Here is a 12,614-nt window from a genome sequence, read left to right as displayed (position 1 = left end):
TTCTAAGCTGTGTCTATGTACCTTTTCAGAAACTCTACAAATCCGGTCTGGAGGACATGTATAAAAAGGGCTACGATCTCAAACCTGATGCCATTGCCGTTCTGGCTGCCAAGAAAGGCACAACCATTGCCAGTGACGTAAGTGTAAAATCATTTCATTTCTGTTTGCTTGCTGCATAGATCCTGTTTCCTTTCACTTTAATCAGCTATCAACTGTGTAGAGGATGAATGTGATCAGATGCTGCTTCTGTAATTGACTAAACACCTGTATATTTTTACAGTACAAGTACAAGCTGGCGTACGAGAAGGGAAGAGGCAAACAAGTGGGCTGCCGTAATCTTCAGGATGACCCCTTGCTGGTGCACTACATGCAGGTGGCCAAGATGCAGAGTGAGAGGAACTACAAGAAGGACTACCACAAGTCCAAGCTGAAGTACTGCTCCCCAGTTGACATGATGAGTGTTGCACATGCTAAGCAAGCCTCTGCAGTGCAAACCTATGCTGGCTACAGGAAGGTCCAACACCATTACACTCTTCTCCCTGACTCCATGAACCTTGCGTTGGCTCGCAACGTGAATGCCAGTTGCAGTGATGTGAGTTCAGCAGTTACATAGTAACATAGTGCCAACTAAACATAGTAAACATTGGTGATCAATTATACATTGTTGCCACTCATATTATTGTTTTGCTAATCACCCGTTTCTCAACTCTGTCTTTCTGTAGTACGAGTACAAGTCTGACTGGAACAACTATGTGAGAGGAACGGGATGGATTCCTATTGGCTCACTGCCGGTGGAGCTTGCAAAGGTTGGCGCGGACATCCAGAGTGAACATAAGTACCGTACACACCCTTCCAAATTCCAGTTCAAGAAGCTGATGGACTCCATGGACATGGTCCTGGCCACTGACAACAACAAGATCATGAACAAGGTATGCTCAGACCGGACGTGTACGTTTGTGAAAAATAAAGCTGTTATCACAGTTTGTTTCTAATGTTGTGTCTCATAATGAGAGTCTAGGTTAATTGATTGGTGAATCATTTTGATTGCAGCAAGAATACACCAAACAATGGCACAAGGACAAGCTCACAGTCCATGTGATGCCAGATGCCCCTGAGATTGTCCTGGCCAAGGCTAATGCTATCAACATGAGTCAGGTAAGGCTACCTTTTTCACACGTGTGTTACTATCTATCATCAAAATATTCCTCTTTGTTTCCATCATGCTTTTGCAATGTAACTTCAAATATGTCTTGGAAGTATTTAACAAATGTTATTTTTGGTCGTATTTGCATAAATAGTTTCTCCTCCATTCCAGAAAACCTACAAAGCAGGTCTGGAGGCAATGTATAATAAGGGTTACGACCTGAAGGTTGATGCCATCACCATCCAGGCTGCCAAGCAGGGCACCAAAATCGCCAGCGACGTGAGTGACTCAGACCAACAATTAAAAGCCTTTAAAACCATTTTAAAATGTGCTCCAACCTCTCCAACTTCTGTATGAGTATGTGAGTCTATCAGATTGGTTGGGATAAAGCAGAAGTAGAATTTCCATTGGACCTTGTGTCCAATATATTTTTCTTCTTCGAAATATTAACTTTCGTTCTGGGAATAATACATTGTTTATTTACACAGTACAAGTACAAGCTGAATCACCAGAAGAATAGGGGAAAACAAGTGGGCTGCCGTAATCTTCAGGATGACCCCTTGCTGGTGCACTACATGGAGGTGGCCAGGTTGCAGAGTGACAAGAACTACAAGAAGGACTACCACAAGTCCAAGCTGAAGTACCACTCCCCGGTAGACATGATGAGTGTTGCGCATGCCAAACACGCCTCCACAGTGCAGACGAATGCTGGCTACAGGAAGATCCAACACCATTACACTGTGCTTGCTGATGCCATGAACGTGGAGTTGGCTAAGCAGATGCAGACGATCGCCAGTGATGTGAGTATTATTTTACTCATAAATACATAACAACAAACAAAAAAACAACAACAACATGTTTTTGTATACAATGTATTTTTTCCCTGACAATAATTTATCCATTCCCCTATTCTGAGCTGTTAAACCACATCCAAATCTGTGAGAATGTTTTATGTTGTCCGTCAATTTTTTACTCTGTTATTTAGAACCTGACAGTATTTACTTATTTCTGCAGAATTTGTACAAAAGTGACTATGAGACTTACATCAAAGGCACAGGATGGATTCCCATTGGTTCTCTGGATGTAGAGAAAGCCAAAACAGCTGGCCTGATTGGCAGTGAGAAACTTTACCGCCAACACCCCAGCGGCTTCAAGTTTACCAAAGACATGCACTCCATGGACCTCGTCCTGGCCAGTGCTAACAATGCAATCATGAACAAGGTCATTCTTTGCATCTATGTCTATGCATACTGTATATGTATACAGTATATTATATACACCACATATACATGGTGATACATCAAAACACTAACAAATATAACTGTCTTATAGCAAACGTACATTGACACCTGGAATAAGGATAAGACCGCTGTCCACATGATGCCAGACTCAATGGAGGTGGTTTTGGCCAGAGCCAACAAGATCAACTGCAGTAATGTAGGTTATTCCTTCCACACCTCATTATATTGTTCATTTAGGCTGCATTGTCATAATTCAGTCATTCAAAACATGTTTTTATTCTCCTGTACAGACACTGTATAAGCTTGCCAATGAACAGGACAAGAAGAAGGGTTATGACCTGCGCAACGATGCTATTGCAATCCAGGCAGCTAAACAGGGCACATCCATTGCTAGCGATGTAAGTTAAACACTGTTTATTGAATAAATGGTGTGTGAACTTCAGTTTTTGAATGAAACCTAACTCTCTCATTATCATTTATTAAGTTCAAATACAGGGCTGGCTACCGTAAGCAGATTGGCCACCACATTGGAGCCCGCTGCATCGAGGATGACCCTCTGCTCGTGCTGGCTCTGAACTCAGCCAAGATTGCCAGTGATGCTCTGTACAAGAAAGACTTCCACAAGTCCAAGACAAGGTTCCATCTCCCATTGGACATGATGGCCTTTGAGTTGGCCAAAAAGAACCAGATTCAGGTCAACCATGCCAAATATGTAACTCGCCTGCACAACTGGACCTGTCTGCCAGACTCCAGTGATGTTGTCCATGCCAGACATGTCTATGACATAGCGAGTGATGTAAGTATGAATTAACTAGATCATGTTTTTCCAGTGTAATTGTTTTTATTCTGGCCATTTTGACCTTTGTGGTATTGTTGTGTCTAGGCTGTGTACAAGGCTGATCTCAAGAGCCTGCAAGGTATCGGATGGGTTCCCATCGGCTCACTTGATGTTGAGAAGGCAAAGAAAGCCGCTGAGGTCCTGAGTGAGAAGCTGTATCGTCAGCACCCAAGCAACTTCAAGTTCACCAGTTCAGTTCAAGACATGGGAATGGTTTTGGCTAAACAAAATAATGATAATGCCAACAAGGTATTTGACTAACTGGTATATCTTTACCAATCCTTTGCCTTCGTATATCTTCCCTGGTAGATTATATTCAAATAATGATTCCATCATTTAAACCTGCTTTAATGTAATCTGATCTCCCCTACTTTGCATTATATTTGAGACAATGATATGAAGAGGCACTTAATGTTGTTAGTTTGAACTTGAAACTCGTTATTGCAGCAAGCGTACACTGAGGCCTGGGAGAAGGACAAGACCAAGAACCACATGATGCCAGATGCGATGGACGTGGTTTTGGCCAATGCAAACAAGTCCAACTACAGTTGGGTAAGTAAATGATGGCACGAAGGTAACCCTCCTGATGAATGTATACATTAAAAAATAATACTTAATGTGGAGATATCCATATATGTGGATGTTTTATTTTCTTCTTCATACAGAACCAATACAGAAAAGCAATGGAAGAGGATAAGAAGAAGGGCTATGATTTGCGCAATGATGCCATTGCTATCATCGCAGCCAAGCACGGCAGGGAAATTATCAGTGATGTAAGTTCATTGAACATCTAGCCATCGTAACCGATTATATTTCTTAACTATTTCATGACACAATATATAAAATGTACTTCTGGAAAATTAAGAGAATCCTCAACACTGCCATTTCATATTTGCTTTCTGTAGCACAAGTACAAGACTGGCTACCGTAAGCAGGTTGGCCACCACATTGGAGCCCGCTGCGTCGAGGATGACCCTCTGCTCATGCTGGCTATCAACTCAGCCAAGATTGCCAGTGATGCTCTGTACAAGAAGGACTTCCACCAGTCCAAGACCAAGTTCCACCTCCCATTGGACATGATGTCCTTTGAGTTGGCCAAAAAGAACCAGATTCAGGTCAACCATGCCAAATATGTAACTCGCCTGCACAACTGGACCTGTCTGCCAGACTCCAGTGATGTCGTCCATGCCAGACATGTCTATGACATAGCGAGTGATGTAAGTATGAATTAACTAGATCATGTTTTTCCAGTGTAATTGTTTTTATTCTGGCCATTTTGACCTTTGTGGTATTGTTGTGTCTAGGCTGTGTACAAGGCTGATCTCAAGAGCCTGCAAGGTATCGGATGGGTTCCCATCGGCTCACTTGATGTTGAGAAGGCAAAGAAAGCCGCTGAGGTCCTGAGTGAGAAGCTGTATCGTCAGCACCCAAGCAACTTCAAGTTCACCAGTTCAGTTCAAGACATGGGAATGGTTTTGGCTAAACAAAATAATGATAATGCCAACAAGGTATTTGACTAACTGGTATATCTTTACCAATCCTTTGCCTTCGTATATCTTCCCTGGTAGATTATATTCAAATAATGATTCCATCATTTAAACCTGCTTTAATGTAATCTGATCTCCCCTACTTTGCATTATATTTGAGACAATGATATGAAGAGGGACTTAATATTGTTTGTTTGAACTTGAAACTCGTTATTGCAGCAAGCGTACACTGAGGCCTGGGAGAAGGACAAGACCAAGAACCACATTATGCCAGATGCGATGGACGTGGTTTTGGCCAATGCAAACAAGTCCAACTACAGTTGGGTAAGTAAATGATGGCACGAAGGTAACCCTCCTGATGAATGTATACGTTCAAAAATAATAATATTAATAATACTTGTTTTTTTCTTCAGTAAAGTATGTTGTAACTTTGCTAAATGCATTTTAAATAAATTGTGACTTGACTGCCATTGCTATCATTGCTTGATGCCCTCAATCTCACACAAATGATCAATGAACCTACCAGGTACAACCCCAAATCCGTAAACACGGGCACCCTCATAGATATCATCCTAACTAACTCACCCTCCAAATACACCTCTGCTGTTTTCGACTAAGATCTCAGCGATCACTGCCTTATTGCCTGCATCCGTAATGGGTCTGCGGTCAAACGACCACCCCTCATCACTGTCAAACACTCCCTAAAACACTTCAGCGAACAGGCCTTTCTAATCGACATGGCCGGTGTATCCTGGAATGACATTGACCTCATCCCGTCAGTAGAGGATGCCTGGTTATTCTTTAAAAGTGCCTTCCTCACCATCTTAAATAAGCATGCTCCATTCAAAAAATGTAGAACCAGGAATAGATATAGCCCTTGGTTCACTCCAGACCTGTCTTCCCTTGACCAGCACAAAAACATCCTGTGGCGTTCTGCATTAGCATCAAATAGCCCCCGTGATATGCAACTTTTCAGGCAAGTTAGGAACCAATATACACAGGCAGTTAGGAAAGCTAAGGCTAGCTTTTTCAAACAGAAATTAGCATCCTGTATTACAAACTCTAAACATTTCTGGGACAGTGTAAAGTCCATGGAGAATAAGAGCACCTCCTCCCAGCTGCCCACTGCACTGAGGCTTGGAAATACTGTCACTATCGATAAATCCACTATAATTGAGAATTTCAATAAGCATTTCTCTACGGCTGGCCATGCTTTCCACCTGGCTACCCCTATCCCGGTCTACTGCCCGGCACCCTCCACAGCAACCCACCAAAGCCCCCACCATTTCTCCTTCACCCAAATCCAGATAGCTGATGTTCTGAAAGAGCTGCAAAATCTGGACACCTACAAATCAGCCGGGCTAGACAATCTGGACCCTCTCTTTCTAAAATGATCTGCCGAAATTGTTGCAACCCCTATTACTAGCCTGTTCAACCTCCTCTTTTGTATCGTCTGAGATTCCCAAAGATTGGAAAGCTGCCGCGGTCATCCCCCTCTTCAAAGTGGGAGACACTAGACCTAAACTGCTACAGACCTATATCTATCCTACCCTGCATCTCTAAGGTCTTCGAAAGCCAAGTTAAGAAACAGATTACCGACCATTTCGAATCCCACCGTACCTTCTCTGCTATGCAATCTGGTTTCAGAGCTGGTCATGGGTGCACCTCAGCCACGCTCAAGGTACTAAACGATATCATAACTGCCATCAATAAGAGACATTACTGTGCAGCCGTATTCATCGACCTGGCCAAGGCTTTCGACTCTGTCGATCACCACATTCTTATCGGCAGACTAAACAACCTTGGTTTCTCAAATGACTGCCTCGCCTGGTTCACCAACTACTTCTCTGACGGAGTTCAGTGTGTCAAATCGGAGGACCTGTTGTCAGGACCTCTGGCAGTCTCTATGGGGGTGCCACAGGGTTCAATTCTTGGGCCAACTCTCTTCTCTGTATACATCAACGATGTCGCTCTTGCTGCTGGTGATTCTCTGATCCACCTCTACGCAGACGACACCATTTTGTATACTTCTGGCCCTTCTTTGGACACTGTGTTAACTAACCTCCAGACGAGCTTCAATGCCATACAACTCTCCTTCCGTGGCCTCCAACTGCTCTTAAATGCAAGTAAAACTAAAGGCATGCTCTTCAACCGATTGCTGCCCACATCTGCTTGCCCGCCCAACATCACTACTCTGGACGGTTATGACTTAGAATATGTGGACAACTACAAATACCTAGGTGTCTGGTTAGACTGTAAACTCTCCTTCCAGACACACATTAAGCATCTCCAATCCAAAATTAAATCTAGAATCAGCTTCCTATTTCGCAACAAAGCATCCTTCACTCATGCTGCCAAACATACCCTCGTAAAACTGACCAACCTACCGATCCTCGACTTCGGCGATGTCATTTACAAAATAGCCCCCAACACTCTACTCAACAAATTGGATGCAGTCTATCACAGTGCCATCCGTTTTGTCACTAAAGCCCCATATACCATCCACCACTGCGACCTGTACGCTCTCGTTGGCTGACCCTCGCTTCATACTCATCGCCAAACACACTGGCTTCAGGTCATCTACAAGTCTCTGATAGGTAAGGCCCCGCCTTATCTCAGCTCACTGGTCACCATAGCAGCACCCACCCATAGCACGCGCTCCAGCAGATATATCTCTCTAGTCACCCCCAAAGCCAATTCCTACTTTGGACGTCTTTCCTTCCAGTTCTCTGCTGCCAATGACTGGAATGAATTGCAAAGATCACTGAAACTGGAGATTCTTACCTCCATCACTAGCTTTAAGCGCCAGCTGTCTGAGCAGCTCACAGATCACTGCACCTGTACATAGCCATCTATAAATAGCCCATCCAACTACCTCATCCCCATACTGTATTTATTTATTTATCTTGCTCCTTTGCACCCCTGTATCTCTACTTGCACATTCATCTTCTGCACATCAATCACTCTAGTGTCTAATTGGTATATTGTAATTACTTTGCCACCATGGCCTATTTATTGCCTTACCTCCCTTTTCTTACCTCATTTGCACACACTGTATATAGATTTTCTTCAACTGTATTACTGACTGTATGTTTTGTTTATTCCATGTGTAACTCTGTGTTGTTGTATGTGTCGAAATGCTTTGCTTTATTCTTGGCCAGGTCGCAGTTGTAAATGAGAACTTGTTCTCAACTTGCCTACCTGGCTAAATAAAGATGAAATAAAATAAAAATTTGAAATACCCATATCTATGGATGTTTTATTTTCTTCTTCATACAGAACCAATACAGAAAAGCAATGGAAGAGGATAAGAAGAAGGGCTATGATTTGCGCAATGATGCCATTGCTATCATCGCAGCCAAGCACGGCAGGGAAATTATCAGTGATGTAAGTTCATTGAACATCTAGCCATCGTAACCGATTATATTTCTTAACTATTTCATGACACAATATATAAAATGTACTTCTGGAAAATTAAGAGAATCCTCAACACTGCCATTTCATATTTGCTTTCTGTAGCACAAGTACAAGACTGGCTACCGTAAGCAGGTTGGCCACCACATTGGAGCCCGCTGCGTCGAGGATGACCCTCTGCTCATGCTGGCTATCAACTCAGCCAAGATTGCCAGTGATGCTCTGTACAAGAAGGACTTCCACCAGTCCAAGACCAAGTTCCACCTCCCATTGGACATGATTGCCTTTGAGTTGGCCAAAAAGAACCAGATTCAGGTCAACCATGCCAAATATGTAACTCGCCTGCACAACTGGACCTGTCTGCCAGACTCCAGTGATGTCGTCCATGCCAGACATGTCTATGACATAGCGAGTGATGTAAGTATGAATTAACTAGATCATGTTTTTCCAGTGTAATTGTTTTTATTCTGGCCATTTTGACCTTTGTGGTATTGTTGTGTCTAGGCTGTGTACAAGGCTGATCTCAAGAGCCTGCAAGGTATCGGATGGGTTCCCATCGGCTCACTTGATGTTGAGAAGGCAAAGAAAGCCACAGAGGTCCTGAGTGAGAAGCTGTATCGTCAGCACCCAAGCAACTTCAAGTTCACCAGTTCAGTTCAAGACATGGGAATGGTTTTGGCTAAACAAAATAATGATAATGCCAACAAGGTATTTGACTAACTGGTATATCTTTACCAATCCTTTGCCTTCGTATATCTTCCCTGGTAGATTATATTCAAATAATGATTCCATCATTTAAACCTGCTTTAATGTAATCTGATCTCCCCTACTTTGCATTATATTTGAGACAATGATATGAAGGGGCACTTAATGTTGTTAGTTTGAACTTGAAACTCGTTATTGCAGCAAGCGTACACTGAGGCCTGGGAGAAGGACAAGACCAAGAACCACATGATGCCAGATGCGATGGACGTGGTTTTGGCCAATGCAAACAAGTCCAACTACAGTTGGGTAAGTAAATGATGGCACGAAGGTAACCCTCCTGATGAATGTATACATTAAAAAATAATACTTAATGTGGAGATATCCATATATGTGGATGTTTTATTTTCTTCTTCATACAGAACCAATACAGAAAAGCAATGGAAGAGGATAAGAAGAAGGGCTATGATTTGCGCAATGATGCCATTGCTATCATCGCAGCCAAGCACGGCAGGGAAATTATCAGTGATGTAAGTACTTATTTTGTTATCACGTTATCACAAAGGAACTGACTATATCAATACTGTGTACACCTTTAATTTACTGAAATCCCCATTACATTTTTTCTACCTTTTTGGTTCGGTATAGTACAAGTACAAAACAGGCTACCGCAAGCAGGTTGGCCATCACATTGGAGCCCGCTGCGTCGAGGATGACCCTCTCCTCGTGCTGGCTCTTAACTCAGCCAAGATTGCCAGTGATGCTCTGTACAAGAAGGACTTCCACCAGTCCAAGACCAAGTTCCACCTCCCATTGGACATGATGGCCTTTGAGTTGTGCAAGAAGAACCAGATCCAGGTCAATGACTTCAACTACAGAACTCGCCTGCACAACTGGACCTGTCTGCCAGACTCCAGTGATGTCGTCCAGGCCAGACATGTCTATGACATTAATAGTGAGGTAAGTTTAAAAAGTTAATTCCGCTCTTTCCTGTAAAATGTTTACTCACATTGGTAATGAAGCACCCAGGACTGGTTAAACCCAGTAATAAAAGGTTTGAGATGGCAACATGAAATGGGAGTATGATATCCCTCTTAGGCGGTGTACAGGGCTGACATGAAGTGGCTCAGGGGAATGGGATGGGTCCCCATTGGCTCACTTGATGTGGAAAAAGCCAAGAAGGCCGCCGAGATCTTGAGTGAGAGGAAATACCGCCAGCACCCCAGCACTCTGGCCTTCAAAAGCCCCCTCGACAGCATGGATATCGTTCTGGCCAAAAGTAATGCCCAGATCATGAACAAGGTAAACTTCAACTAACTTCTTCCAGCTAACTACACAGTTTCCTGTTACACCAGAATTCAACACCAAAATTCATTTCGAGGTTTTATGGAGGTGCCATTCTCATATGATATTTTGCAGCATTTCTACACTAAGGCATGGGAGGACAAGGTCCACCCCAACACCAAGTCCAAGACCCTATCTAATACAGTTGAAGTCAGAAGTTTACATACACCTTAGCCAAATACATTTAAACTCAGTTTTTCACAATTCCTGACATTTAATCCTAGTAAAAATTCCCTGTCTTTGGTCATTTAGGATCACCACTTTATTTTAAGAATGTGAAATGTCAGAATAATAGTTGAGAGAATGATTTATGTCAGCTTTATATCTTTCATCACATTCCCAGTGGGTCAGACGTTTACATACACTCAATTAGTATTTGGTAGCATTGCCTTTAAATTGTTTAACTTGGGTCAAATGTTTCGGGTAGCCTTCCACAAGTTTCCCAGAATAAGTTGGGTGAATTGTGTCCCATTCCTCCTGACAGAGCTGGTGTAACTGAGTCAGGTTTGTAGGTCTCCTTGCTCGCACTGTAGATGCAGTATCTAATACATACACGGAGTGTTCAGCTCTTTCATAACATAGACTGACCAGGTGAATCCAAGGGAAAGCTATGAACCCTGATTGATGTCACTTGATAAATCCACTTCAATCAGTGTAGATGAAGGGGAGTAGACAGGTTAAAGAAGGATTTTTAAGCTTCGAGACAATTGAGACAAGGATTGTGTATTTGTGCCATTCAGAATGTGAAATGACAAGACAAAAGATGAAGGTGCCTTTGAATGCGGTATGGTAGTAGGTGCCAGGCGCACCGGTTTGAGTGTGTCCCGCTGTCCCCCTGAGCGTGCGCGCACACACCACATCTATTTCTATGGGCACAAGCACTGTTCATGACATAAACTGTTCACACCCTTCTTGTTGGTCGAGAGAATATTGCAGGTTTAAAGCTTATTTCCTGCAATTCTACACATTTTGTCATTACATTTGGGGTGCAGAGAACATTAAGCAGTTTTAAAGCCCATGTCTAATGTGCATTCATGTGATATTTGTGTGACCAAAAAATGACAACAAAATCTATGGGCTTAAAAACCTAAATAAAAAATGGGCTAGTTGACCTGGACATTTCTGCCAAGTTATAAATAGCTCTCTAAGGTCTGCAATGACTGACATGACAAGAGGAACTGATGATGCACTACCCAATTTAGAAATTGCACCTTGTGCATTCTACTATTACAACTTTCAAGAGTAATTTTAAAGCCAGACTGAGTTGCTTAAAAAAACATATACATATATATATATATAATTGTTTTATTTATTATTATTATTTTTCATAACATAGCAATTTTTATATCGTATTTCAGCGCCAGTATGTTGAGCAATGGGATGCTGATAAGATCAAAATCCACGTCGGCAATGAGCTTCCAGAGCTTGTGCTGGCCAAGGCCAACGCGATCACCCTGAGCAACGTAGGTCTTCCTTACTTTACCTCAATCTGTTTTCGTTCACTCAAATTGATCTAGTTTTAGCTATATCTATATATGTACTGTATATCTGTCTTATCTATCTATATATCTCTCAACCTCTTCAATGTTTTGTGACTCGTTTTTTAAACGCTTGTTCTTTCTCCTTTTTATAGAAACTGTACAGACAAGGATTTGATGATACCATCAAGAAGGGCTATTACCTTCCTGTCGATGCTATCTCTGTCAAGGCTGCCAAGCACGGTAGAGAGATTATCAGCGATGTGAGTACTCTATTTTTGTCCCCCTTTTTTCACATGAATTTTTTTCATAATTTGACCATTTCCAAAGCCTTAAGCTACATTATCATTGATGTAAGCAAACCTTTTAAGACATTTTCCTAATTATTAAAGTGCTAAGGAAGCATTATACTAATAACAATTTCTGAATTGAATTCCTGAATCAATTAATGAAAGTGAATTACTCAGGCATAAATACACTTGGAATGTCTTCTTTGAAACACTGACAAATTTATAAGGAAAGGACGTTCAATAAGTGCACCCTTGTCTGACTGAAGTTGGTACACAAACTCGAAAAATTATCTTCTGATCTCTTTCAGTACAAGTACAAGGCTGGATACAGCAAGCAGGTTGGCCACCACATTGGAGCCCGCTGCGTCGAGGATGACCCTCTGCTCATACTGGCTATTAACTCAGCCAAGATTGCCAGTGATGCCCTGTACAAGAAGGACTTCCACCAGTCCAAGACCAAGTTCCACCTCCCATTGGACATGATGGCCTTTGAGTTGTGCAAGAAGAACCAGATCCAGGTCAATGACTTCAACTACAGAACCAAACTGCACAACTGGACCTGTCTGCCAGACTCCAGTGATGTCGTCCATGCCAGGAGGGTCTACGATCTGCATAGTGACGTAAGCTTCTTCTCCATATACTGGATCAAATTCTTGTTTCTTTTCCATTAACCACT

General features: G+C 42.4%; 1 protein-coding gene across 41 annotated transcripts in view; it reads left to right on the top strand.

Annotated features, from left to right (window-relative positions):
• Positions 1–12,614, top strand: part of neb (nebulin) — a 79,465-nt gene that overhangs the window by 23,085 nt on the left and 43,766 nt on the right. For 39 of the 41 annotated variants that reach the window (XM_045707823.1, XM_045707827.1, XM_045707825.1 and 36 more), the window contains 26 exons: positions 30–137; positions 281–592; positions 723–929; positions 1,051–1,155; positions 1,316–1,423; positions 1,633–1,944; positions 2,159–2,365; positions 2,477–2,581; positions 2,676–2,783; positions 2,870–3,181; positions 3,269–3,472; positions 3,671–3,775; positions 3,889–3,996; positions 4,129–4,440; positions 4,528–4,731; positions 4,930–5,034; positions 7,990–8,097; positions 8,230–8,541; positions 8,629–8,832; positions 9,031–9,135; positions 9,249–9,356; positions 9,475–9,786; positions 9,925–10,128; positions 11,529–11,633; positions 11,804–11,911; positions 12,247–12,558. In XM_045707823.1, the coding sequence (XP_045563779.1) occupies positions 30–137; positions 281–592; positions 723–929; positions 1,051–1,155; positions 1,316–1,423; positions 1,633–1,944; positions 2,159–2,365; positions 2,477–2,581; positions 2,676–2,783; positions 2,870–3,181; positions 3,269–3,472; positions 3,671–3,775; positions 3,889–3,996; positions 4,129–4,440; positions 4,528–4,731; positions 4,930–5,034; positions 7,990–8,097; positions 8,230–8,541; positions 8,629–8,832; positions 9,031–9,135; positions 9,249–9,356; positions 9,475–9,786; positions 9,925–10,128; positions 11,529–11,633; positions 11,804–11,911; positions 12,247–12,558 (4,800 nt within the window). The remainder of the gene's footprint in view (positions 1–29; positions 138–280; positions 593–722; positions 930–1,050; positions 1,156–1,315; positions 1,424–1,632; positions 1,945–2,158; positions 2,366–2,476; positions 2,582–2,675; positions 2,784–2,869; positions 3,182–3,268; positions 3,473–3,670; positions 3,776–3,888; positions 3,997–4,128; positions 4,441–4,527; positions 4,732–4,929; positions 5,035–7,989; positions 8,098–8,229; positions 8,542–8,628; positions 8,833–9,030; positions 9,136–9,248; positions 9,357–9,474; positions 9,787–9,924; positions 10,129–11,528; positions 11,634–11,803; positions 11,912–12,246; positions 12,559–12,614) is intronic. The other 2 variants (XM_045707858.1, XM_045707855.1) reach the window with 2 other exon arrangements.

This window comes from Salmo salar, chromosome ssa25 (genome assembly GCF_905237065.1).
Source record: "Salmo salar chromosome ssa25, Ssal_v3.1, whole genome shotgun sequence".
In the NCBI taxonomy this organism is placed as follows: Eukaryota; Metazoa; Chordata; class Actinopteri; order Salmoniformes; family Salmonidae; genus Salmo; species Salmo salar.
Note: the sequence above shows the minus strand (reverse complement) of the source record. Positions and strands in the feature narration are given on the sequence as shown.